The sequence below is a fragment of the Pipistrellus hanaki genome (genome assembly GCF_964339955.1).
Source record: "Pipistrellus hanaki genome assembly, chromosome: 19".
Lineage (NCBI taxonomy): Eukaryota > Metazoa > Chordata > Mammalia > Chiroptera > Vespertilionidae > Pipistrellus > Pipistrellus hanaki.
In genome coordinates, this window is record NC_140521.1 from 678,375 (window position 1) to 703,934 (window position 25,560).

At 66.6% G+C, this 25,560-nt stretch overlaps 2 protein-coding genes across 7 annotated transcripts; one reads left to right on the forward strand and one right to left on the reverse strand.

Moving 5' to 3' along the window:
- SLC15A4 (solute carrier family 15 member 4) lies at positions 1 to 9,406 on the reverse strand (the record flags this gene model as incomplete). The annotated part of the gene is made up of 8 exons (XM_084867436.1): positions 1 to 952; positions 1,560 to 1,718; positions 2,206 to 2,361; positions 2,491 to 2,659; positions 3,182 to 3,259; positions 3,506 to 3,671; positions 4,490 to 4,791; positions 8,873 to 9,406. 8 exons carry the CDS (start codon positions 9,404 to 9,406, stop codon positions 798 to 800), a joined length of 1,719 nt encoding a protein of 572 aa, XP_084723562.1. The 3' UTR covers positions 1 to 797.
- On the forward strand, positions 9,405 to 24,077 carry GLT1D1 (glycosyltransferase 1 domain containing 1; the record flags this gene model as incomplete). 6 transcript variants are annotated; one of them, XM_084867440.1, is made up of 12 exons in its annotated part: positions 9,405 to 9,940; positions 17,289 to 17,437; positions 18,104 to 18,209; positions 19,095 to 19,146; positions 19,331 to 19,367; positions 20,255 to 20,311; positions 20,550 to 20,645; positions 21,642 to 21,691; positions 22,426 to 22,469; positions 22,607 to 22,727; positions 23,137 to 23,235; positions 23,621 to 24,077. In XM_084867440.1, the coding sequence occupies 12 exons, from the start codon at positions 9,405 to 9,407 to the stop codon at positions 23,789 to 23,791; spliced, it is 1,518 nt and encodes a 505-aa protein (XP_084723566.1). In that variant the 3' UTR covers positions 23,792 to 24,077. The 6 variants fall into 6 exon arrangements, with proteins under 6 accessions (XP_084723566.1, XP_084723570.1, XP_084723569.1 ...); XM_084867444.1 differs by having other exon boundaries at positions 9,757 to 9,867; positions 18,990 to 19,146; XM_084867443.1 differs by lacking the exon at positions 9,405 to 9,940 and adding an exon at positions 13,185 to 13,259 and having other exon boundaries at positions 18,990 to 19,146.
- Between the last annotated feature and the right edge of the window lie 1,483 nt (positions 24,078 to 25,560).

Here is a 25,560-nt window from a genome sequence, read left to right on the forward strand (position 1 = left end):
GGGTCCTGGGCCTCGGGAGGAGGCATTTTAATAACAAGCTTTTACCAAAGTCCAGCTCAGAGGGAGTTAACAAAGTCAGGCCCAGAGGCGCGAAAAACAGACAGACGCAGCCGCCCACGGGCCAGGGTCACTGTAAACTGTCCGCGGCTCCTAACTACACAGATTTTGTTCAAAAGATCGGCTCCTTCCGGCCCGCGACGGCCTTCAGTCCTGCGGCACCACCGCCAGCACCACCGCCAGCACCACCGCCAGCCGGGCGGCTCGGCCTGGCCTCACTCAGCGTTCGCCGCCGGCTGGGCCGGGCCGGACACACGGTGTAACGGTTTCCTGGTTCGCCTCTTACTCCACTGGAAAAGCAGCGCCCACAGCTCACACACAGGGCGTGAAGCTGCAGGTGAACGGCCTCCGTGCCCCGCGCCGGAGGCCAGAGGAGCGGCTGGCGACCGCAACCGGGCCCGGCGAGTCCCCCGGCGTCCGCCCGCCACCGGGCCCTCCGCCCTCCACCACGAGGGGGGTTCGCTCCTCAGAAAGAACAGTCACGTCACACGCAAACACGCGTGCGAACCACGAGGAGCCCGGCTGTGCACTCGTGGGGGCCTGGCCCGGCGGCTGCGGGAGGGCGCGTCCCGAGGAGGCCCCTGCGCTTCGGCTCCGGAGGCCCCGCGGCAGGTGCGCGCAGCAGCACGCGCCCGTCCGCCGGCAGGGGGCGCGCCGGTGGTCAGGGGGCGCGCCGGTCGGCGAGGACGGCGGACGCTCGCGCCCGGTCCGCCCGGGTCAGGCTGGCACCGCAGCTCCGGTCAGGCCCTGCGGCTGCCGGGCGTCCCGGGCGCGGAGGCCCTGGCGCGCTGGCGGTCGTACCGGACGGACACGAGCAGGAAGAGCAGCAGCGTGGCGGCCTGCACCGCGGCCAGCAGGAAGAAGTAGTAGTTGAGGTGGCAGTCGTTGATGTTGCCTGGAAGGCAGGGGGGTCAGCTGGCCCGGGCGTCAGCGGGGCTATGTTTCAGGGGGCCCCCGCCTCGGCCGGAGCCACCTGGCGGCACCCAGGCCCAGGGCGTCTGCGGCCCGCCCCCCAGGACAACACCCCTGGGACCATGCAGGCCGGGCTCCGGGCCGGTGCCCCTGCCCAGGAGGCCGGGCGTGAGCCCAGGACCCGGTGTGCCTGCCCGGAGCCGACGGGCAGTGAGTGGGCCTCCCTGTCCACTGAGTCCGGGGGCACTGGCATCTGAGGCCAGGCATGTCCTGCAGGGGGCGCCCTCTCTCTCTCAGACCCACAGAGCAGGGAGCCAGCTCAAAGCCTGCTCCCAGCGCCAGGGAGAGCCAGGCCCAGGCGGGGAGCAGCAGCCTCTCCTCTGAGTGTGTTTACCCCAGGACGCCACCTGCTGGTGGGAGGGGGAAGCCCTCCCGTGGACAGAGCAGCAGGTGCAGCCAGGCCGTGGGGAGGAGGCCGCCAGGACAGCCAGGGTCCGGGCTCAGGAAGTGCCCCGAGGAGACCCTGCCCGTCCGGCGTTCCGTGGCAGCCGCCGGGGACCCTGCCCGCCCGCCCGCCCGCCGGTCCTCACCGAAGTCCGTGTGGCTGCTCATCCAGCCGATGGCCCGGGTGGACACGAGGGCCAGCAGCCCCGAGCCCACGAAGGAGCCGACGCCCGAGAAGAAGAAGAAGAGGCCCATGATGGCGCTCTGCATGGCCTTGGGCGCCGCCGCGTACGCGAACTCCAGGCCTGGGGGCGGGGGCGGGGCGGGGCGGTGTTTAAGTGCAGGGGGGCGGGGCTCCGTGCAGCAGGCGCCGCGGTCACTCCTCCGGGCTGGCCCCGCCCCCAGCAGCCCCCCAGAGGCCCCCGAGGAGCTGGGCCGGCGAACAGGCTTATGGGAGGCAGCTGCGCCGGGGCACTGAGCCGGCACCACGCCCTCAGGCGGCACCACGGCAGCCTGAACGGTGCCCGGCGAGCGGACCAGAGGAGCCGCTCCCCTGGGGCCCCGAGGGGGCAGCGCCGCCGGGCGGACAGGCTGCCGCCGCTGCTCTCAGCCGGACCCTGAACCACAGCCGCTCCACCCGTCCCCCCGGCCCTCAGGCAAGAAACCAACCATGGGTTTATCCTTAGGACCAGACGTGCGGCAGCCCCACGCCTCCCCGCCCCAGGCCTCCCCGCCCCAGGCCTCGCCGCCCCAGGCCTCCCCGTCCCCAGGCCTCCCCGCCCCAGGCCTCACCGGCTATGCTGGCGAAGATCTCGCTGACGCCGATGAGCACGTACTGGGGCACCTGCCACCAGATGGGCAGGTCGGCCGCGAAGTACACGACGTTGCCGATGGTCTGGTTCACGGTGCCCTCCCGCACCAGGTCCAGCCGCTTGCTCTCCAGGATCCCTGCCAGGACGGGGGGCGGGATTCCGTGACCGTGCGGAGGGCCGGAGCCCGCCGAGCCCCCACGCCCGCGCTGAGGGCCAGCACCGCCCGGACCCCCGACCCTGCTGGCCGCGCCGGGCGGCCCCTCACCGGCGGCGAAGGCGGAGCACATGACGAAGAACATGCCCACGGCGATGCGCTTGAGGGAGGAGGGCAGCAGCCCGTGCCGGCGCAGCACCGGGTCCACCAGCTTGTCCTTGAGCGGGATCAGCAGCAGGATGAGCACCGCGTCGAACATGGTGAGCCAGGCGGCCGGCACCTGGGAGGGGGCGCTCGGTCACCATCACGGCCCGGCGAGCGGCTGTGGGGGGGGGGCGGGGGGCTGTGCGGCGGGTTGTGCCGGGGGCGGGGGGGCCTGTGCCAGGGGGGCAGGGGGCAGTGCCGGGGGTGGGGGGCTGTGCGGGGGGGAGGGGGCTGTGCGGGGGCGGGGAAGCTGTGCTGGGGGACGGGGAGGCTGTGCGGGGGGACGGGGGGCTGTGCGGGGGGGCGGGGGACTGTGCGGGGGACGGGGGACTGTGCCGGGGGCTGGGGGGGCTGTGCAGGGGGTGAGGGGGCTGTGGGGGGGCGGGGAAGCTGTGCGGGGGTGGTCCCACAGGCCCCCCCCTCCAGGGAGAGGCTCAGTCCGCCCTGAACAGACACGGGACCCGGTCCGGACGGCCCTGCAGTTCCTGTCCGGGACGTGTGGGGAGAGGGACCAGCTGGGCAGCCATTAGCGGGTGGTGACACCGGCAGCTCATTAACGACTGACCCGGGAGCTCCTCCTGGGGTCCCCGCCGCTCACCGTGTGCGCCCTGCCCGCGAGGCTGGGGATCTCCGGGATCCGCAGGTGGAGACTCTGCAGGACGTACGTGGTCTGCATCTGGGGGCACAGGCAGCGTTGGGTGCACCGGCTCGGCCCCTCCCCACCCCCTGCAGCCTCTCCCGCCGGCTTGAAAGCAGCGGACAGTCTGTCAGCCCATCACCCCGAACCCGTCCGGAGACCGACCGACGGAGTCACCCCCAGGAGGAACCGGGGGAGGGGCCCGGGACCACAGAGGGAAACAGCAAAGCCTTCCGTCAGCAGAGGCCGCCCAGGAGCCCGCAGCCTGGCCCCCGGACCACCCACCTGGAAGTACACCGTCCAGTAGGGGATCAGGGCCAGGAACACGGGCACCACCTTGACCAGGGCCCGTACGTCCTCCACGGTGTCCTCCGGGAAGGGCCCGCCCCGGGACAGCTTACAGGAATCAAACAGACCGTGTTTAGAGGGCGGCCGGGGGGCGCTGCCTCCGCTTGGGAACAAAAGGCAGGCGTTAGTGTCTGCCCGGAGCCCGCACGCTGCCTGGACCCCGCCGAGCCCCGCCCACGCCCCCCCTCCGGCAGAGCCCCCAGCAGCAGGCAGGCAGACTGGCCGGGGAGGCGGCTGGGGCGGCCGAGAGCGTGCCCGGGGTCACCTCGGCCTGCCCTTCCCCGGGGCCCACGAGCAGGCCCCGCCCGCTGGGTGAGGACGGCCCAGCCTGCCCGCAGCTCCGTGTCCCAGCGAGCACCGGCTCCGAGCGCCCAGAGGGGGGCTCTCCTGCCGGGCCTCCCCGTCAGCGAACCAGGAGAGGACACTGAGTCTGGGGACCCAGGACGGGGGCTCTGGGGCTGCACGGGGAAGCCCTGCACCCCTCTTCTGCTGCGCCCACCCCCTGCCCGAGCCCACAGGGAGCTCTGGGTCACGCCCGTGCTGACCCTCGGGGGCCACTCTCCGTGGGGCACAGGGAGGCGCCCTGTGAGCCGAGGCCAGGCCTCCCGTTCGGATGAGTTCGATGCTTCTTATTGGACGGGAACCGCCCAGAGCCCGCTGCCCCCGCCACGTCTCCCTCCCTCACGGCCACGTGGCCGGGCAGGCAGAGCCGTGTCCACCGGGAAGCTCACGTGCAGGCTGTGGCCAGCCGTGGTCCGTCTTTAAGACGGGGGACACCCGCCCCCCTCCCTGCACGGACAGGAGGGTGAGGGCACAGACACCCCCACCCGCACCCCCACCGGCCCCGCTCAGCCAGCACCCAGCCCCCCGCCGGCGTGAAAGGTGCTCAGACCGCGGTGCCCGGGCCGGGGGCCGGCTCACCCGCCGGGGCCGGGGTCCGCGGGCGGCGGCCGGCGGCGGCGGCGGCAGGAGTAGGCCAGGACCTTGGCCACGTCGGTGAAGGCGCTGCCGTCGGGCGGCTTGGTGACGAAGACGCTCAGGCCGGCCAGGAAGGTGAGGAAGGCCACGCCGATGCAGACGGCGGGGATGGCGTAGCCCGTCACGAAGCTCACGTTCTGCTGCACGTAGGCCACGCCGCCCAGCGCCACCAGCGCGCCCAGGTTGATGCTCCAGTAGAACCAGTTGAAGAAGCGGCGGGTGGCCTCGGGGCCGCGGTCCTTCACCTGCGGGAGCGGGGGAGGAGGGGGCTGAGAGGCACACTCAGCGGGGGTTCTGCTGTTTGTTTAAACATTTCTTTTTATTTTTTTAATATATATTTTTTTGATTTTTTTACAGAGAGGAAGGGAGAGAGAGAGCTAGAAACATCGATGTGAGAGAAACATCGACCAGCTGCCTCCTGCACTGGGGATGTGCCCGCAACCAAGGTCCATGCCCTTGACCAGAATCGAACCTGGGACCCTTCCGTCCACAGACCAACGCTCTATCCACTGAGCCACACCGGTTTCGGCTAGGGCATTTCTTATGTGATTACTGTCGTCACAGCTCCATTGGAAGGCTTACAACCCACCAGGGCCTCACAAAGGGCACCTGCACCCCATCACCACCCCATCCCCCAGGTCTGCGCTCTGCGGCTCTTAATTACGCTTCAACCCAGCCCGTCCGTCCAGGTCAGGAGACGGCTCAGCGCCGCCTCTGACACCTGCGGGGACACCTGGCTGCCCTTAAAGGCGCCGGCTCACAGCCGCTGCAGACCGCCCCTCACCGCCCTGACCACAGCCCGGAGAAACCTGGGGCAAAGAGGAAGCTGCGGCTGGAGCCAGAGCCAGAGCCGGAGCCGGAGCCGGAGCCGGCGCGGGGAGGCAGGCTCTCCTTGGGCCCGAGAGGCTCCGACAGGGAGAGGGGGTCCCGGGAGACTCCGCCCCGATCCCTGGGCCCGGCACACGCAGGCCCCGGGGAAGAGGCGGCGGTTTCTGAGGTGCACCCTCCCCTCGACAGACGCCGGAGCCCAAGGCGCAGGCCCACGGCTTCCCTCCCACGTGGTTTCCACGTCTCCACGGACACGCAGGGTGAGCCCTCCACCGGAGTCGCTCTGGCCAGTTTCACTTCGTAAACTCAGAATCAGGAGCTGGAGGCCGGGCTGGGCTCACCCCGGGACTGGCCAGGCTGCCGTCCACGTTCAGGGTACGAAACGCCGGGCAATCTCTGCTCCAGGACCAGATCGGAACCCTGATCCACGTTACAAGCTCCTCAGTAACAGGCGAGGCTCCTCACGGAGCCCGGACGGCCAGGGACGGTCCCCACAAAAGCATCCTCTAAGCCAGCGGTCGGCAAACTCACCCGTCCACAGAGCCAAACACCAACAATACAGCAGCTGAAATTTTTTGACCCACATTTTTTAACGTAAACTTCTAACGCAAGCCACTTCTTTAACCTAGACTGGTCCAGGCCGTGGTATTTTGTGGAAGAGCCACACTCAAGGGGCCAAAGAGCCACACGTGGCTCAAAAGCTGCAGTTTGCCGACCCAGCTTTAAGTATCCTTGAATGGATACTCGAACCCGGACTGTTCACAGGGCTGGGAAGTATCTGCCAGCTGCACTCACACAGCGGCCACCGTCTCGAACCGAAATTCCACTTTTTAAGTAAACGCTCCCCCTCCCGGGTCAGGACTGGACCCGGGCCCCAGACCGGATGCCGGCATGGCGACCGCGTCAGCCATCTGGAGGGACGTGCTATCCTCTGAGACAGCTGTTCTGGAGACACGTTCATTTCAGCGTCACAGGCTGGACTCAAACACGCTGCCTGGAGACGGCGAGGAAAGAGGAACTGTGAGCAGAGAAGTGGCCACAAAGACAGAACTCAGACGTACAGAAAGCCTTTTTGGGGGATAGGGATGGGGGGAGCTTAAAGGGGAAGGGCCAGCCAGCGTGAAGCCACAAGGAATGCAGGACGATTCGTGGATCCAGTGGCACTCGGTCCCACGGACACGCTCAGAGCCTCTCGCCGGCGTGAGGAGCGAGCTCCCGTGGCCCCCGCCCGCCGGCCAGGCTGCTCCAGCCTCCGAGCGCCCCTCGCCGGAGAGGGCTTGGGAAGCTCGGCCTGGCGAGGCCCCAAATAACCCGTGATTTCTGGGGCGCACGTGGGGCGCCCGGGGTCACATGCCTCGGCCTCGGAGCCCCGGGCGGAGGGCCCGGCGTCACTCCACATTAGTCACATTACATCACCGGCCCTGCCTCAGCTGTCACATGACCGCTGGGAAGCCGCCCCAGGACCAGGCAGGCAGGCAGAGAAAGATGGGGGGGCGGAGTGAGCCGGACAGCTGGCTGCTTTGGGAGAATTCCTGACAATGCCCGAGTGCCGCTGCCTTCCCCGCCGGGAAAATAAAGTCTTTACGGGTAAAAGGAGCTTTTCTTCTCTCCGGCCACGATGCCAGGCCCCGTCCATCCGGGGGAATGTGTGACCTCCGGGGAGGTCGGCGTGGGGAGCACACGGGCGGGCCGTCTGCACAGCAACCACTCACCCCGGCTCCCACACCCCCCCCCCCCCCGCCCGCCCCGGCGTCTCCAGGGCAAAGACGTGCCGGACGCCACGGGCAGCTTCCCGCAGAGGAGAAGGGCCAGGACGTGACAGACGGGCCGTCCCAGACCGACCTGGCTGCTTCTCCCCAACCCCATCCCGTCCCCACGCAGCCAGCCGGGGCGCAGAGCAAGGCCTGGCACAGGCCCTGCTCCTGCTCCTCCTGCTCCTCCCCCTCCTCCGTGTTTGTTAGGAATCGTGACTCACAAAAAGGCACAAACAAAAACAGCTCTGCCCTGGGGAACGGCCAGCCGAGCTGCTGCTCGCAGAGCCGTGGAGCCATCTGCACCTTCACGCCCACAGCCACGTCCCACCGACCAGGACCCCGCGTCCCTCCGCAGCCACCGGCCACCCCGTCCCCTCCCGGGCCCTGGCGCCATGAGGCCACTTCGTCCACTTCTGTCCTCCCAGGCCGCCTGCTCTGGGCGTTTCCCACGAGGGAGCTAGCCGGGGACCATGGGCCTCTGGGCCGGCTCCCCGCAGGCAGCATCGCGGTGTCAGCCCACCCCCCCACCCTCCCCTAGCAGGCGCGGGGCTTCCCTCCTGTTCGGAGCTGCATACTATTCCACCGTCCATCAACATCGCCTTAACTTTTTTTTTTTTAAATATATTTTATTGATTTCACACAGAGAGGAATTGAGAGGGACAGAGAGTTAGAAACGTCGATGAGAGAGAAACATCGACCAGCTGCCTCTTGCACCCCCCCAACTGGAGATGTGCCCGCAGCCAAGGTACATGCCCTTGACCGGAATCGAACCCGGGACCTTTCAGTCCGCAGGCAGACGCTCTATCCACTGAGCCAAACCGGTCCCGGCCGCCTTGACTTTTTATTAAAAAAAAAACCTCTCACTCGGAGAGAACAGTTTACAGAACAAGCCTTTGTACCAGCTTCCTGCCGTCCTCACACCACCCGCCCGCTCTGGCCGCCAGAGGCCTCCAGCTGGTCTGAGCAGGGGCGGCAGGGACACTGTGAGCTGAGGGGCCTTCCGTCTGGTCAGGGCTCCCGATTCTGCTCCTCGGCGGGGCGGGGGGGAGGGCCAGGGCGTAGCCCACACTCCGCTCTCCGCCATGGAGACTGAGCCAGGATTTCACATCACTTTCGCTCTCACGAAACGTTTCTTTTCCTTCCCTTTTCCTTCCCCCTGAAGCCCGAGCCCCGTGCGTATTCTTAGCTCCGAAAACGGGAAGTGCCCTGATTTGCCTGGCAGGCGGCAGAGGCCCCATCTCTGAGAAACGCAAATCAGATCGGATCACTCCCCGAACGGAAACCCACACACGCTCCCCCCTGCACTGAGCACAGACCTCAAACTCTGTGCCCAGCCGTCCCCCTACAGCCCCGGGCCCGCCGGCCACCTCTCCTTCCACGTTTCTTTTCAAAGCGTTTGATGCGTAACCTCGTGTAACTTCAGGAGGCAGAAATGGTGAAGGATGGGTACATGGACGTGTTGCGAGGCGACCTACTGTAGCCACAGCAGCAGCAGCAAGGGCTCCTTCCCTTCCCGGCCCCAGGGCCTTTGCACCGGCTGATGTCCCACCTGGAAAGCTCCCAGGATGCCCCGCAGGCGCCCAGGCCGAGGGCCCCGCTGTCAAAGGGGGCGCCCCGTCCTTGCAGCTCCGCTTTGCCACCCATCCCCGTGCGGACCCCCCTCCCCAGGCCCCGCCTCCACTTGCCCCGGTTCCCCTGGGCCTTGGCAGGCCTGTGTCCCCCGCCTGCGTGCACCCGCGCTCACCTGGTCGGCGCCGAAGGGCGTGATGTTGGCCTTGACGGCGCCCACGCCCAGGCCCACGACCACCAGCGCGCCGAGCGCGGCGGGCGCGCAGTAGCGGGCGGGCGCGTCGGCGCAGGGCGGCGCGGAGCAGTTGCGGCCGCCCGGGGGGCGCGGGGCCCCGCAGAGCGCGGCGCGCGTGGCGGGCGCGGCCAGCAGCGGGAAGGCCAGCATGCCCAGCAGGTAGAGCGCCAGGCTGAGCAGGATGGCGCGCGCCCGGCCGAGCAGCGCGTCGGCGAGCCAGCCGCCGAAGGGCGACACCAGGTAGGTGAGGCCCATGAAGAGCAGCAGCGCCTGGCTGGCCTGCGCGCCCTCCCAGCCGAAGCGCGTGCCGTTCAGGAACAGCACCAGGTTGGCCGTGACGCCGTAGAAGGCGGCGCGCTCCAGCAGCTCCGTCAGCAGCACCGCGGCGCACGCCAGCCGCCGGCCCGCGAACGCCGCCCGCCGCGCGCCCAGCAGCGGCGCCCGCTCCTCCGCGCGCCCGCCCGCGCCCTCCATGCGCCCACCCGCCGGCTCGCTCCCCTCCGCGGCTCTGCCCGGCCCCGCCCGCGCCCTTCTCGCGAGACCGGCTTTCCCCAGTCCCCTCCTGGGCCCGCCCCTCGAGCGTTCTCATTGGGCCGGCTCGCCACTCACCGCTCAGCCCGCCGGGAATTTCCGGCGCCGCCCCGGAAGTTTTCCAGAGCGGAGCCCCACTTCCGCCGCCGGTGGGGCCGCGGGGCGGAGGCAGTTCCGGGGCTCGGGCTTTGCGGGCGGCGGCTGGGCTGGAGGTCCCGGAGCCCCGCCGCGGGGAACCCAGGCTGCGCGCGGTGGCCCGGGGGGGGGGGGGGTGTGCATCGGCCGTCCGGGTTCGGGTGCCAAGGCCGGGCCATGCCCAGGGCCCCCTGCTGGCGCTCCTGCCCGGGGACAGGGGGCGCTGCCGGGGGAGCAGATTCTGCGGGGACGTGAGCGCCTGGTGCCAGGTGAGCGCCGCTCTGGCCTCTGCCCTCCACTGGATGCCACCTCCACCCCAGCTCCTGGGTTGTCACCAGAAAGGTCAGGGTTCGATTCCCCGTCAGGGCCCATGCCTAGATTGTGAGCTCCATCCCCAGTAGGGGGCGTGCAGGAGGCAGCCCATTGATGTTTCTCTCTATACCTCTCCCTTTCTCTCTCAAAGCCATAAAAACTTTTTTTTAATGTCCTCAGACATCCCCATGTGGCCCCGGGCTGCAAAGTCGACCCCACGGAGAACCAGGGTTCTGGAACAAGCCACGCCCAGAGTCGGTGTCCTTGTCACGTGGTTGGCATCCTGCTTGCCTCCAGCTTTCAGCTTCTTAGAAGCCTTTCTTCTTTTAAACATTTATTTTATTGATTTTATACAGAGAGGAAGGGAGAGGGATAGAGAGTTAGAAACATCGATGAGAGAGAAACACCGATCAGCTGCCTCCTGCACGCCCCCTACTGGGGATGTGCCCGCAACCAAGGTACATGCCCTTCAGTCAGCAGGGCCGGCGCTCTGTCCACTGAACTACACTGGCTAGGGCAGTGGTCGGCAAACTCATTCGTCAGAGCCAAATATCAACAGGACGATTGGAATTACTTTGGAGAGCCACATTTTTTTTAAAAAAAAAAACTTAAAATTCTTCTAACGCCACTTCTTCAAAACAGACTCACCCAGGCCGTGGTATTTTGTGGAAGAGCCATGCTCAAGGGGCCAACCGCGGTTTGTCCACCACGGGGCTAGGGCGTAAGTTCTGTTCATTTCAAAGCATCCCTGTTGCAGCACAGCTCCCTGGCTGCAGACGGCCGAGGCGGAGGGGGAGCGGGGGCAGAGCCAGCCCGTGCAGTGGGGCCTGGCGTTCCCGGCCCAGACCACAGCCCAGGAGCCTGCCTGCGGGCGGGTTTCGGGTTCACGGGGGATGTGAGAGCCTGGCTGGGGCGGTGAGGGGTGTGGACCCGCCCTCTTCTCAGGCTCTTATCTGGCCTGTGAACAGCGCCCTCTTCTGGATCCGCTCCCTCCTGGGTCCGCAGGAGGCCGGCTTTGGCCAATAGGGAGGGCGGAGGGCGGGGAGAGGGCGGACTGGGAGAAGTGCAGCTGTTCTAGTTCACGGATGTGGGACCACACCCAAGAGGTCTATATATATATTTTAATGTCTTTATGGATTTCCGAGAGAGGAAGGGGGAGAGAAACATCCATCGGCTGCCTCCTGCACCGCCCCTCCCCATTGAGCATGGAGCCTGAAACCCAGGCCTGTGCCCTGACCGGGAATCCACCGTGACCTCCTGGTTCATTGAGGGCGCTCAACCACTGAGCCACACCGGCCGGGCATCTATCTTAATGACCCCGATTCCTTACAGGAGTCTGAATCCACGTGGAAAGGTCACCGGCAGTTACAAGTGAACTTGTGTTTCGGGTCAGGCCTTTCAGAAAAGATCAAAGGAAGGAAAAGAATTGGAAGCCAAACCCAGTATAATTCAGATGATAACGGCACGTACAGCCCCTGGGGGAAAGAGTGGGGCCGAAGAAAACCCCCCGGATTGGGCGTCCATAAGAGTGTTGAGAGGAAGGGCCGGCGCTGAGGACACAGTGTAGACCACACTGTCCAGTTCATGGACTGCAAAGGCAGCCGTTCTCGTCCCTGAGCCAGAAGCGCCCCGCGGGGACTGTGATCCGGGAACCGCCTCCGTGAAAAGCCCGCCGTGTCCCGTGTGTTCCTGCGGGGCCGTCCGTCACTCGTGTGGAAACCCCGGGGCCTGCCCCTGGCCCAGTTCCTCTTCCGGGAACCTAGGGCGCTGCGCGCAGACCTGGCTACCAGCCGCTCGTTACAATGTTGCCTGAAGCAGCAAAACGCCGCACACGGCAACCTTGTGCAATTAGAGCGCAGTGATTGCATCCGGATGGAGGTGTGCGGGATATTATGTAGCTGTTCACGGGGCCCTGCGGGGAGCGGCGGCTGATGGATGGCTCTGTGCTTCCTGTGCGGGGGACAGATCTCAGCTCCCGGACTGCAGCCCCCATACATCAGCTCCCGGCGGGCCGCGGTGGGCGGGGCCCATCCGGTGCTCAGCTCAGGGTCTTGCAAAACGGAGATCTCACCCGGGCTCCTTCCAGCCCCTGCGGTTGTAGGGAGTCTCGTTCTTTTAAGGTGAGGGTTTGAGGCGCCCATTTCCTGCTGGCTGTCGGGGGGGGGGGGGTGTCCCCAGCCTTTGGGTCCCCCAGTGTCCTTCCCACGTCGCCCCATCATCCCAGAGCCACCAGCAGGGACGTGCTCTGACGTCAGTGCCTGCCGTGCACTAACATTGGGAAATGCCGTCCCTCAAAAGGAACCATCCGCCGGGACCGGTTTGGCTCAGTGGATAGAGCGTCGGCCTGCAGACTGAAAGGTCCGGGGTTCAATTCCCGGCAAGGACATGTACCTTGGTTGCGGGCACAGTAGGGGGTGTGCAAGAGGCAGCTGGTCGTTGATTCTCTCTCATCGATGTTTCTAACTCTCTATCCCTCTCTTCCTCTTTGTGAAAAATCAATAAAATAAAATAAAAAAGGAACCAGGTAAAGAGCCGGTGAGGAGTTCACTCCTGTGCAGAGCGGCCAGCACAAGCCCTCTCGATGGGGGGACACTGCCCAGTGCCTGGGACAGCGCCGGGCACGGGTGCGTCACGTCGGGGGAACCTGAGGTCCGGGTGTTCCCGGAGCCTGGGCCCCGGGCAGGGGGGGGCGGGGCCGGGGAGGGGGGCTGTCCTGATCTCCTGCTGACCACAGACGGGATACCGTTACGCAATCCGGTGAGTTAACGATTTATGAGAAGGAGCGTGGCTGTGCAGGGCTGTACCGAAGCGGTTAGGGCGCCTGCCCTCTGCGGACCGGTGTCCTGCCGCCCAGACACCCGGCCTTGGGCAGCCCCTGCGTCCAGGCGGGGAGAGGACCGTCTTTGGGGGAACTGGTCCGCCCGCCTCAGGGCAGAGCGCACCCCAGCCCGGCGTTCCTGCCCCAGCCCCGGGGCAGTTACCTGGGTCCGGAAACCCCGGTTCCTGTTGAAACCCTAGAAGCTGTGCTTCCTCACACCCACGAGTCTTTTTAAAAAAATTTTTTTTTGGTCGCTCTCAGGGGCCCGGGTGAAAGCCAGGGTTTGGAGACCACAGCTCTGTCCAAACCTCCTTTCCTCTGAGCAGACAGCGAGGCCCCCGCTCCCCGCCTCACTCTCTCTCCTCCCCCCTCCGCCCCAGCCAGCATCTGCCGCTCTCACCCCACAGGGAGGGGGGGCAGAGGCCAAACCTCTGACAGACACAGAGGAGCCGCCGCAGGGGAGGCCCAGGCCAGAGGGAAAGGAAGGAGGTGGTGACCCCGGAGCCGGTTCTGAGGTCCCGTCGCCCAAAGGTCCAGAGTGCACCCCGTCATCACCCGGGGAGACCCCGCTCTGTGTGCGCTGTTATTATAAACACATCCCCGTGGGTTCTCCGAGGAGGGAGGAGAGAACCGTCCCTGAGGAGAAGCAGGATGGGCCGCCTCCTCCCCGCCCCACGGGGGATGGAGCCCGCGACCCGGGCATGTGCCCCGGACCTTACGGAACCGTGACCCCCGGTTCCTGGGTGGGCGCTCCGGGCATGGTTCACAAGGTGGGGGCCGCCCACCCCGTCCCCACGGGAGCAGTCCGGAGCCACCCAGGTCCCGGGGGGGCGTGGCCACATCCCGTGGGAAGGGCCCCACACCCCGGTGCAGCCACACCGGGTCGCCTCGGACGCCCGGGGAGGCCCAGGTTCCTCCTGGTTCCCCGCTCCCCCCCCCCAGCGCCCCGCGGCCCCGCGCGCCCGGAGCCCCGGCGCTGAAACCGGCGAGTCGGGCGCGGCTCCGAGCTTCGGGCGGTTCTCCCCGACCCCGCGGCGCCGCCCGGTGAGCCGCCCGCCCCGCCCGGCCCGCCCCGCGGGCGGTGGATGGCCCGGCGGCGGCGGCATGCGGCTCCTGTTCCTGGCGGTGCTGCGGCCGCACACGGGCAACGCGGTCACGGCGCGGCGGGTGCGGTAGGTGCGGGCGGGCCGGGGCCGGGCTGGATGCGGGGCGGGGCGGGGGCGGGGGCGCCCGCTCTCCTCCGGCTCCGTGATCCGCGCGCGCAAACGGCCGGCGGGGCCCGCGGGGGCGCAGAGCGCGGGGAGCGGCGCGCGGCCCGGTCCGGCTCTGGTCCCGCCCAGGTCCCGGCCCAGGTCCCGGCCCAGGTCCCGGCCCCGGCTCCGGCCCCGGCTCCGGCTCTGGCTCTGGCTCCGGCTCTGGCTCCGGCTCCGGCCCCGGCTCCGGCTCTGGCTCTGGCTCCGGCTCTGGCTCCGGCTCCGGCCCCGGCTCCGGCTCTGGCTCTGGCTCCGGGCCGCTGGGCCGGGCGGGACCCTCTGGGCTGGCGGCCGGGACGCGCACCCACCCGCGGGCCTGCGCGCGGCTCCCCCGCGGGCGTTGGTGCTTCGGGGCGCCGGGTCTGGGGGGGCCCTGGTCGGGGGGGGGGGGAGTCGGAAAGCGGCGTCGGACTCCGCGGCCTTGACCTCCCGCGGGGCCCGGGAGGCGGCGGAGACACGCGGACGGGACGGAGGCGGAGGCGCGCGCCCTGAGCCGCCCGGGGCGCGTGCGCAGGTGCCATTCCGGCCGGACGAGCGGCCTCCAGGAGCAGCGTGTGCGCAGAATCGGGGGGAGGGGGGGCAGGCGGGGAGGGGAGGGGCAGCGAGGCGAAGACCTCCGGGGCCTTGGGGTGCGCTCTGTACCCCTGATCAGGGCCCTGCTCGCCAAAGGGCCCTCCCTCCTCCCTTCTCTCTCCTCCCACCCCTTTCTCCTCCCCCCTCTCTTCTCCTCCTCCCTCCTCCTCCTCCCCTCTCCCCCTTCCTCCTCCCTCCTCCCTCCTCCCTCCTCCCTGCACTCAGTTCATCTTTGGTTGCTGTTCACCCTGAACTGAGGGTCTTTTCCCGTTGATTTTGGGGGAGGTGAGGAGAGGGAGGGGCAGAAAGAAACCTCAAGGGGAGGGAGGCACGTGGATGGGTTGTCTCCCGCGGGAGCCGGGACCAGGGCTGGGATCCCGCAACCGAGGGACTTGCCCCTGACTGGAATCGAACCCGGGACCCTTCGGTCCGCAGGCCGGCGCTCTACCCACTGAGCAACACGGGCCAAGGCTGTCTTCTTTTTAAAAATTTTTCCCCATTGCAGTTGACATTCTATTTTATGTCAATTTCAGGGGAGCAGCTGGGTGGTCCGAGGGGCCCTCGCCGTCCTGACCCCGGCTCTGTCTCGCGGGAGGGGAAGGGGCTTGGGGAGGGGGAGGGTACTAATTTGTGTGCTGAGCCCAGGGACAGGGAGGGGGCGGGGGCTGCCCCACGCTTAATAGAAGCTCCTTTTTTTATTTTTATTTTTTAACAAATTGAATTACTCCTTCAAGTTTCTCGTTTACTTCCGGCCGAGGGTCTGCTTCCTCCTCATTAAGACGAACAGTCCTGCTCGGCTTGTGTGGCTGGTGCTGAGCATCGACCTACAAACCAGGAGGTCAGGGTTCGATTCCCGGTCAAGGGCACGATCCAGGCCAAGGGCCAGGCCCGAGTTGCGGGCTCAGTCCCCAGTGTGGGGCGTGCAGGAGGCAGCCGGTCCGTGATTCTCTCTCATCATGGACGTTTCTCTCTCACTCTCTCTCTCTCTTCCTCTCTGAAACCAATAAAAATATGTTTTAAAAAGGAAAAAGAAAAGCAGTCTGGTGAGTTACAAATCGAGGTCAGAGGCCAGGGTCAAAGTTCATCTGACAGGCGGGGGGAGAGGTGGCAGGGGGCCCGGCAGGCACCGGGATGTGCGTGCCACGGGGAGGGGTGCACGTGGCGTCAGAGGGAGCCCGGCCGGAGCTGACCTGGGGCCGGGCCTCAGAGAGCTGGACAGACAGACAGACCTAAGGGCTCAGGCTCCGCTCCGGCGTGAACGAAAGAGACGGGCACCTACGTCTGTATCCGATCGGCAGCCACACGCACACGCTGTGGGGCGCGCGGCAGTGTGGCTGTGGTGGCTGTGCGCCCTGAGACGTGAGGGCTGAGCCTCGGCTGGCCGGACCCGGGGGAGCTGCCCAGACCCCGGACCCCGCCCGGCGGAGGGGACGGGGCCTCTGTCCACATCCCAAAGGTGTTTACTCTCCGGCCACTGCAAGGGCAGGTTTTCCATCCTCTGTTCTATATCTTCTTATAGATCTACTTTTATTGGTTTCAGAGAGGAAGGGGGAGGGAGAGACAGACAGACAGACGGACATGATGAGAGAGAATCACTGATTGGCTGCCTCCTGCACGCCCCCTACTGGGGAAGGAGCCCACGAACAGGGTATGGAACAGTGACCTCTGACCCGCGACCGCCTGGTTCAGAGGTCGCCGGCGGCTGCCCCTGCCCCGGCCGCACTGCCAGAGGCTCTGCAGGTGCCAGGGCTGCCGGACTCGGCTCTGCCAGCTCCTCGGCCCCGGGCAGCGGCTGGGGCTCTGCCTTCCATGTCCGGAGTCCCGGGGGCCCCTCAGCCCGTGGGCGTCAGGGTTGAGGGGTGCCAGGTGGCCGGGAGCTGGGCTCGGTGCTGTGGGCGGGACCCGGTTCTCGGTCACCACCTGGGACACCACCTGGGACATGGTGTTCTTATCGGAGAGGAAACACTTCAGATAAAGGAGGGCAAACAAGCCTGAGGGCACAGCGGGAGGGAGGGGTGGGGAGGGGGGAGGGAGAGGGGAGGGAGATGGAGGGGGAGGAGGGGGGAGGGTGCGCAGGAGGGGGAAGGAGAGCGGGAGCCGGAGGGGAAGGGAGGAGCCTGAGGACCGGGTGGCAGAAAAGGCAACCTCCCCCCCCCCCCAGCCGCCCCGGTCCTGCCCCCTGTGGAGGTAGATCCTCCTGGAATTGCCTGTGGGGAAGCTTTCCAGTTTTCTTTCTTTATTTCTAACATATTTTATTGGTTTCAGAGGGACAGGGGAAGGGAGAGGGAGAGGGGAGAGAAACAGCCACGAGGAGAGACAATCATGGACCGGCTGCCTCCTGCACGCCCCCCACTGGGGATGGAGCCCACAACCCGGGCCTGTGCCCTGACCCAGGATCGAACCCTGACCGCCTGGTTCCTAGGTGGACGCTAAGCCCCTGAGCCACGCCAGCCGGGCTGATTTGAAATCTTAATTCTGCCCTGACCACGTGGCTCAGTGGATGGAGCATCAGCCTGCGGACTGAAGGGTCCCAGGTTCGATTCCGGCCAAGGGCATGGACCTTGGTTGCGGGCTCATGGGTGTTTCTCTCTCATCGTTGTTTCTAGCTCTCTCTCCCTCTTCCTTCCTCTCTGTAAAAATTCAATAAAATATATTTAAAAAAATAACAATCCCGATCTGGCGGCAGCCTGGGCGCGTCCCCGCCCCCATCGCGCTCTCCGTCCCCTCCGCGCAGGGCCCACCTGGAGGCCGAGGGCCACGTGTGCCTCCTGCGGGACGCCTCCGACTTCGCGGGCCCCGAGCACGTCGCCGAGCTGGTCCGGGCCGAGGCCGTGCAGGCGGCCCTGGCACTGCACCTCTACCGGGCCGGCCGGCTCCTGCAGGGTGAGCCCCGCCCCCGCCCCCGCCCGGGGCCCCGGAGCCCCAGCACCCGCCTCATCCCTGAGCACCCACCTCGTCCCCCCAGCACCCACCGCGTCCCCCCCCCCCGGCATCCACCTCGTCCCCAGCACCCACCTCGTCCCTGAGCACCCACCTCATCCCCAGCACCCGCCTCATCCCTGAGCACCCACCTCGTTCCCCCAGCACCCACCGCGTGTCCCCCCCCCCCCGCATCCACCTCGTCCCCAGCACCCACCTCGTCCCCTGAGCACCCACCTCGTCCCCTGAGCACCCACCTGTCCAGGAACACACCCACGCAGCCCCTCGGCCTGGCTGGGCGGCTGAGCGCCGACCTATGAACCCAGAGGTCTCAGTTCGATTCCTGGTCAGGGCACGGGCCCGGGGTGGGGGCTCCATTCCCACTAGGGGGCGTGCAGGAGGCAGCCGATCCGTGGTTCTCTTCTCATCGACATTTCTCTCTCCCTCCCCCCCCTCCCTTTCCTCTCTGAAACGAATAGAAACGTCTTTTTAAAAATAAAATAAACGTAAACCAACCCCGGCCCCCACTCCCGGGTTGCTGGATGTGGGGTTCGGGCCGGGGCGGGGTGTGGGCGGGGCGGGGGCGGGGCCGGTCACTGTCGGGGCCCCTCGCCCCCTCCCTCCCCGCAGGCCACGGCATCCCGTTCGGGGTGGTCTTCGGCGGCACGGACCTGAATGAAGACGTGCGCCAGGGGGACAAGCACCGCGCGATGGGGGCGGTGCTGGAGGAGGCCAGGTGCGTGGCGCCCGCGGGCGGGGGGCGGGGGGCGGGGGGGGGGGGGGGCTGGAGACGCGGAGACCGAGGAAGGCACACGTCCTCTCTGCAAAGCCGCCTCTTCCTTTCTTCTGGCACTTTTTTACAAGATGTGTTCTTACCGATGTCAGAGAGGAAGGGAGAGGGAGAGAGAGAAACATCCACGGGGAGAGAGAGTCCCGGACCGGCTGCCTCCTGCACGCCCCCCACTGGGCATGGAGCCCGCAATCCCGGGCCTGTGCCCCGACCGGGAATCAATGTTCCTAGGTTGATGCTCAACTCCCGAGCCACACCAGCCAGGCTTATTTCTGTAATTCTTTTTTTTTTTTTTTTAATATATTTTATTGATTTTGTACAGAGAGGAAGGGAGAGAGATAGAAAGTTAGAAACATCGATGAGAGAGTCATCGATTAGCTGCCTCTTGCACACCCCCTACTGGGGATATGCCCGCAACCAAGGTACATGCCCTTGACCGGAATCGAACCCGGGACCTTTCAGTCCCCAAGCCGACACTCTATCCACTGAGCCAAACCGGTCTTGGCATATTTTTATTTTTTTAAATATATTTTTATTGATGTCAGAGAGGAAGGGAGAGGGGGAGAGAGAGAAACATCCGTGATGAGAGAGGATCATGGATCGGCTGCCTCCTGGGGACAGAGCCTGCAACCCCGGCCTGTGCCCTGACCGGGGATCGAACCCTGCCCTCCTGGTTCCTCAGCCGCTGAGGTTTTTGTCTTAAAAGCTTTATTCTGTCATGAGCAGGCGCTCTGTGCTTCCCGCCTTGGCTCCCGGTCCGTCTGTCCGTCTCCTCGGGCGGCTCGGGTACGAGCGGGGCTTCCCCCTGACCGGCTCCTCCTGCCCCCCCAGGTTCGCCGTGGCGTTCACCGAGGCCATGCGGGCGGCGGCGTGCCGGCAGTGGGTACGTGTCCGGCCGCCCAGGCTCCCGGGGTCCTCCCCGCGCCCTCCGGCCCCGGGCGGAGTCCCTGAGGCCGCTTCCCCGTCTCCACGGATTTCCCGCTTCCACGGCCGCCGTCCTGTTTCTGGAAGCCATAGCTGTGGCCTCCGCGTTCACTGTTTCTCTCCTTCCTTCTCTCCTCCCACAGCCTCACGCCAAGGACAAGATCTGTGTCCAGGGCCAAGGTGAGAATTTCTAAACGTATTTGGGGGGGGGGGGGAATATTCTTACCGTTGAGAGACAAGGACTGAAAGGTCCCGGGTTCGATTCCGGTCAAGGGCATGGACCTTGGCTGCGGGCACATCCCCAGGGGGGGCGTGCAGGAGGCAGCCGGTGGATGTTTCTCTCTCATCGATGTTTCTGACTCTCTCTCTCCCTCTCTGTGAAGATCAACGAAATATATTAAAATACAAAGAAGAGAAAAGATAGTCTGGGCGGTGCTGCCAGGCGATGCAGTGTGCCTGTCCACGTTCCGTTTCCCGGAGACGGTGGGGGCGGCCTGTCTGCGTGGGTGACCCCGAGGGCAGACACCGGTCTGGAGAAGCGGGGGTCGGGGACGGAAATAAGGACTAGGTTTCTACCCGGACTGTCCGAGTGCGGTTGTCAATGTTTTAGAAGCCTGCCACTTACACACATTTAAACACACACACACACACACAAACCAGCCTTGTTACTGCATCGCTTAGCATTAAAAAAACACACGCTTAGTGATTTTTATAGAGAGAGGAAGGGAGAGGGAGCGAGAAAGAAACATCCATGATGAGAGAGAACCATGCATCGGCTGCCTCCTGCACACACACACACACATACACACACACCCGCTGGGGATGGAGCCGGCAGCCCAGGCCTGGGCCCTGACTGGGTATCGAACCCTGACCTCCTGGTTCCTAGGCTGATGCTCGGCCCCTGAGCCACGCCCCCTGGCCCTTACACAGGATTTTAAGGAAACAAACCTAGTGGCCCCGAGGCGCTCTGGCCCAGAGGTGAACTAATTCATTCTCTCTCGCTCCCTCCCTCCCTCCCTCTCTCTCTTTCTCTCTCTCTCTCCCTCCTCCCCCCCTCCGTGGCCCAGGAATCGCCACGGCTCCCAACGCCGCCTTCGCCTGGGGCACCTTCCTCCAGCGCGCAGGTGAGGGCCTGCAGGGCAGGGCCCCGGAGCGGCTGTGGAGTCCGCGGGTCCCAGAGGCTCCCGGTCCGGGCGGGCGGGGGGACAGGAACGGCTGGAGGCAGAGGAGATGGGGACACGGTTCCATCCGTTCTGGTGCCGCCACGGCGCCTCCTCCCGGCGGGCAGAGCCCCTGGCAGAGGAGGCGGCGCTGTAGCCACTGAGCCACACTGGCCGCGCCCTCCGACCTCTCGCCCCGCAGGCATTCCCCAGAGCGCGGACGCCCTGCACGTGTTCCTGCTCATCTGCGGGCTGCGGCCCGTCAAGGACCCGCTGTTCCTGGTGGACGCCTTCGCGGGTACGTGGCCGCGGGCTGCGCAAGGTCCCGGCTCCGAGTCCCGGCTCCGAGTCCCGGCTCCGAGTCCCGGCTCGGCCTCCGCATGGCGGGCAGCGCCGCTCCGGCCCGGCCTGTGGGGAAACCGGAAAGCGATGCTCCGTGGGCCCCCCCGTGGCTCCTCCCTCACGGTCTGTGCCGGCCCTGAGGAGCGTTAACCTGGGAACCCGGAGGTCACAGGTTCGATTCCCGGTCCGGGCATAGGCCCGGCTGAAGGGCTCCATCCCCAGCAGGGGGCGTGCAGGAGGCAGCCGGTCCATGGTTCTCTCTCCTCATGGATGTTCCTCTCTCCTCTCTCTCTCTCTCTCTCTCTCTTTCTCTCTCCCTCCCTCCCTCCCTCCCTCCCTTCCTCTCACTTCCTCTCTGAGATCCATAAAAATATATTTTTTAAAAAATCGCCGGGAGTTCTGAGGCCGCACGGACGTCCGGGCACGCGCGTGCGCGCTGGGCGTGGCGTCCGCGGCTCCCGGTGCCCGGCTCTGAGTCCGGCGCCCGTTACTCCTCACAGCCCGGTGAGCGAGGTGTGAGGCTCCAGGACCATCCTACTTACCCAAGAGCAAGAAACGTCAACGTTTTTACCTTCCATTTATTTTTACTTTTTAAATATATTTTTATTGATTGCAGAGAGAAGGGAAGAAGGAGAGAGAGAGAGAAACATCCCTGATGAGAGAGAATCATCGATTGGCTGCCTCCCGCACCCCCCCCCCCAGTGGGGACGGAACCCACAACCTGGGCCTGTGCCCTGGACCGGAATCGAACCCGGGACCTTTCAGTCCACAGGTCGACGCTCTGTCCACTGAGCCACACCGGCCAGGGCCAGTTTTTGCCTTTTAAACCACCTCGTTTACACGGCCGCCGGGGGGTGACCCCGGAAGGTGAAATGGCTCACAGACTAGGCCTGTGTGTCCCGCTGGGACGGGACCGTCTCTAACGTGTCTCCCCACTTCCCTTCCCCCCCAGAATGGCACCGGGAGGAGCCCGGCGTGTACCTGGTGATCGTGGGCCCCGAGGTGAGCGGAGCCCACGGCCGGTGTGAGGGGGACGGAGACAGGAACGGCTCCGCCTTCACGCTCCCCCCTCCCCCTTCCCCTCCCTTAGCCCCTCCCCCAACCTCCCAGCCCCTCCCCTTCCCCAGCTTCCCCCTCCCCCAGCTCTCCCCTCCCCCAGGTCCTCCCCTCCCCCAGCTCCCCCTCCCCCTCCCCTCCCCCAGCCCCCTCTCCCCCGGCTCCCCCCTCCCCCAGCCCCCTCTCCCCCAGCCCCCTCTCCCCCGGCTCTCCCCTCCCCCGGCTCCCCCCTCCCCCGGCCCCCGTAGTAACAGGAAGCTGCCGTGTTGGTCCCGGTGTTTCACGCCTTGTGTCACACTCACACAGACAAAGAACATTCTGTCAGTTCCCGTTCAAATTACATTCGCTGTTAATAACACCGCAGCGTGTGGGGGAGGAGGGAAGGGGGAGAAGCAGGGGCAGAGGCAGGGGGAGGAGGGAGAGGGAGGAGGGGGGTGGGGGGCTGGGCAGCAGAACCAGCCTCTTGGTGACAAGTACACGCTGCAGCCTCCCCCTGACAGGCCCTGGTCCCTGCCCCCCCCCCAGCTGACACAGGGTCCCAGAGGCAGCCCCAGACTCGGACCCACAGCCCACCGGAGGGTGTGTTTCTCCCCGGTGTTTGGGGGCAGAGCCGGCCGGGGCCCCCGGGCGCCCTCAGGAGGCGGGCTCTCCCGGCTCCCCTCACTGTCCCGTCTCTGCAGGTGGACCCCGTGTTCACGAGGGAGGTCAAGGCCAAGGTGGAGAGGTGAGCGTCGGGAGGGGGTTAGCGGGAGGGGGACCCTGTGGCCAGCACTCCCCCGTCCCCCCGTCCCCCCGTCCCCACGGCAACGAGTCCAGCATTCCACACGGCTCCTCCTCCACCCCCGCCGGCCGGTGCTGCAGGGCGGCGGGCGTGCGGCTGCTCCCCGAGATGCCCCAGGCCGACCTGCACGCGGCCGAGAAGAACTGCCTGGCGCTGGTCAACAGCTCGCTCTCTGAGGGCATGTCGGCGGCCATTCTGGAGGTAAGGCTCCCGGGCCCCCTCCTCCCCTCCCTCCCTCCCTCCCTCCCTCCCTTCTCACCCTCCGCCCCTCCCAGGCCAGGCCGCGTTTCCCTCACGTCTCCCCAGGAGCTCGGGGCGGACAGCACCGATGTCTTGATTCATTTAGTTTATTTTCCCAGATGCGTTTTTTAAATTGGTTTCAGGGAGGAAGGGAGAGGGAGAGAGAGAAACATCCATGATGCGAGAGAATCCCGGACCGGCTGCCTCCTGCACGCCCCCTACTGGTGGGGATGGAGCCTGCAGCCTGAGCCTGGGCCCTGACCGGGAATTGAACCTGGGACCCTGCAGTGCTCGGGCCCATGCCCTAACCGCTGAGCCACGCAGCCAGGCGGGGCCCACACGGTCTCCTCGCTCACCCGCCCGCCCGCAGGCCATGGACCTGGAGGTGCCGGTGCTGGCCAGGAACATCCCGGGCAACGCGGCCGTGGTGCAGCACGGGGTCACCGGGCTGCTGTTCTCCGACCCTCAGGTAACGGGTTCGAGGGGCGGGGCGGTGTCATGTGTCTCCACACCGTGCACGTCAGCGCTCAGCATCCGGGTCACGGTCAGGGTCATCCCCACACACGGCGGCTCTGCTGTGACCACAGGGGCCCCTGGACACCCCTCCAGAGACAACCTGGGGACGTGTGGGAAACGGGGGGCGGAGGGGCCCTCGGGGTCCTGCCCCAGCGGCCATCTGCTGGGCCAACGAGGGAGGACACCACGGGCAGCCACTTGGCATCTAGCCCCAGGTTTGCATGGCGGCCGCCCCTCCTGCAGGCCCCTGTCCTCCCCGGGAAAGGCGAGGCGCTGACGTGGGCCCTGGCCGCCCCCTCCTTCCCCGGTGACCCCGTTTCTCGCTTCCTCCGGGGCAGGAGTTCGTGCAGCTGGCCCGGAGGCTGGTCCAGGACCCCGAGCTGGGCGCCGAGCTGGTGGCGCGGGGCAGGGAGTACGTGAGGACGCGGCACTGCTGGCGGGCGGAGCGGGACACCTACCAGCGCCTCGTCCGCTCGCTGGAGGGGGGCGCGGCCCGGCCGGCCTGCTGACCAGCGCCCCGCCCCCCTTTTAACGCGTCTGCCGGGCGCCGGGGCCAGGGGCCCCTGTCCAGGCCTCCAGAGGCGAGGACGGGCCGCGGAGTCTGGAAGGAGGAGACTCTGGGCCTCGGCCCCGATGGGCAGGAAGCTGGACGCTGTCTCTGGTGCTGACCGCCCAGATCCCGGCTCCGTGGCACCGCGTGGCCCCCGACACACGTCTTCCTATCCACGCGCACCCCGGCCTCGTGTCCGGGGTGCGAGCATGTTTTTAGGAGAATAAAGTGTGTGGTCAGCAGCCTGCTAAGCTCCCCTCTCTGTGGTTAATGAGCAGGTAAGGCCCCACCCACGGCCGGAACCCGCCCCCTGCCAGGGTCCCGCCCACCGCCCGGTCCCCAGGGTTTTAAAAGGCGACGGAAGACCTGAGCATCTAATACAGAGAGATTTAAACCCAAACCACTAGTCTAAGGCCCACGGAGAGGTGTATGCAAATGCTTTTCTTTCTTTTTTTTCCCCTAATATATATGTATTTTTATTGATTTCAGAGAAAAAGGAGAGGGAGAGAAAGAGAGAGGAACATCCATGATGAGAGAGAACCATGGATCGGCTGCCTCCTGCACGCCCCCTGCTGGTGGGGATGGAGCCTGCCAGCCGGGGCCTGTGCCCTGGCCTCCTGGTTCCCCGGTGGAGGCCCCACCCGGAGCCAGGCCGGCGGGGCTGACCAGGCCCATGTTGAAGGTGACGGTGTGGCATGGTCCGTGGGTGATGTTCTAACTGTGCCAGGGGCCCCGCCTTAGCTGAGGAGCCAGGCTGCCTGGGCGCCAAGGCTGCGGGGGCCGCGGTCTGTCGCGTGGAGACACCACCCCCTCCAGCCGTCACGCCGTGTCTCTCTCATCCGGGAACAGGAGCTTCGTTGCCGGCGCGGTGAGTCACCGGCCGCAGCGGTGCATCCGCCAATAAAGCGTCTCTCGCCGTCTGGCTCCCCGGGAGCGGGGAGAGAGCAGAGCCCCCACCCCCGGCTGTCAATCCAGGGAGCATCCTGCTCCTTCCCAGGAGCCGGGGCCCCTCGGGCCCGTTATCTGCAGGAAGCAGACGCCGGCCTAGGGGGGAGGAGGACACGGCCGGCCCTTGGAGCATGGGCGGCGGAGCGGCTCCGAGGCCTGTGCCGGAGTGAGGGACGTGGTCAGTGCGGGCCCTGGTCTCTGGGCTTCTCTCCGCCAGGATCACCCCCCCACCAGGCCGCCACCCCGCCAGGAACATCCCGGGAACATGGCCGGGTCTGGAGGGGCCGCTGGAACCCGTCACGCCCCGGCAGCCAGCAGGCGGCCCCCGGGGCCACAGGGCATTGCCGTCCGTCCTCCTGGGAGCCCAGAGCTGGGGGGAGGCGGGGGCGGAGAGGGGAGGACGGCCCTTTGGCTTGGGTTCCATCAGCCAGCGGAAAGCGGGCCGGGGGGGGGGGGGTCACTCCTGTGGCTCCGAGGATGGGTGGCCCGCGGGGCTGCTGTTGTGGGAATGGCATTGCTCAGAGGTGAGGGGCTCCCCTGAGGTCGGCTCTTGCCATGTCGTGGCTGTCCAACCCGTGACGCTTTGGGGGAAGCCCTGGGGTGTCTTCGGAAGCCCTCGGGTGTCCTCGGAAGCCCTCGGGTACCCACGGAAGCCCTCGGGTGTCCAGGGGAGCCCTCGGGTGTCCTCGGAAGCCTTCGGGTTCCCACGGAAGCCCTCGGGTGTCCAAGGGAGCCCTCGGGTGTCCACGGAAGCCCTCGGGTTCCCACGGAAGCCCTCGG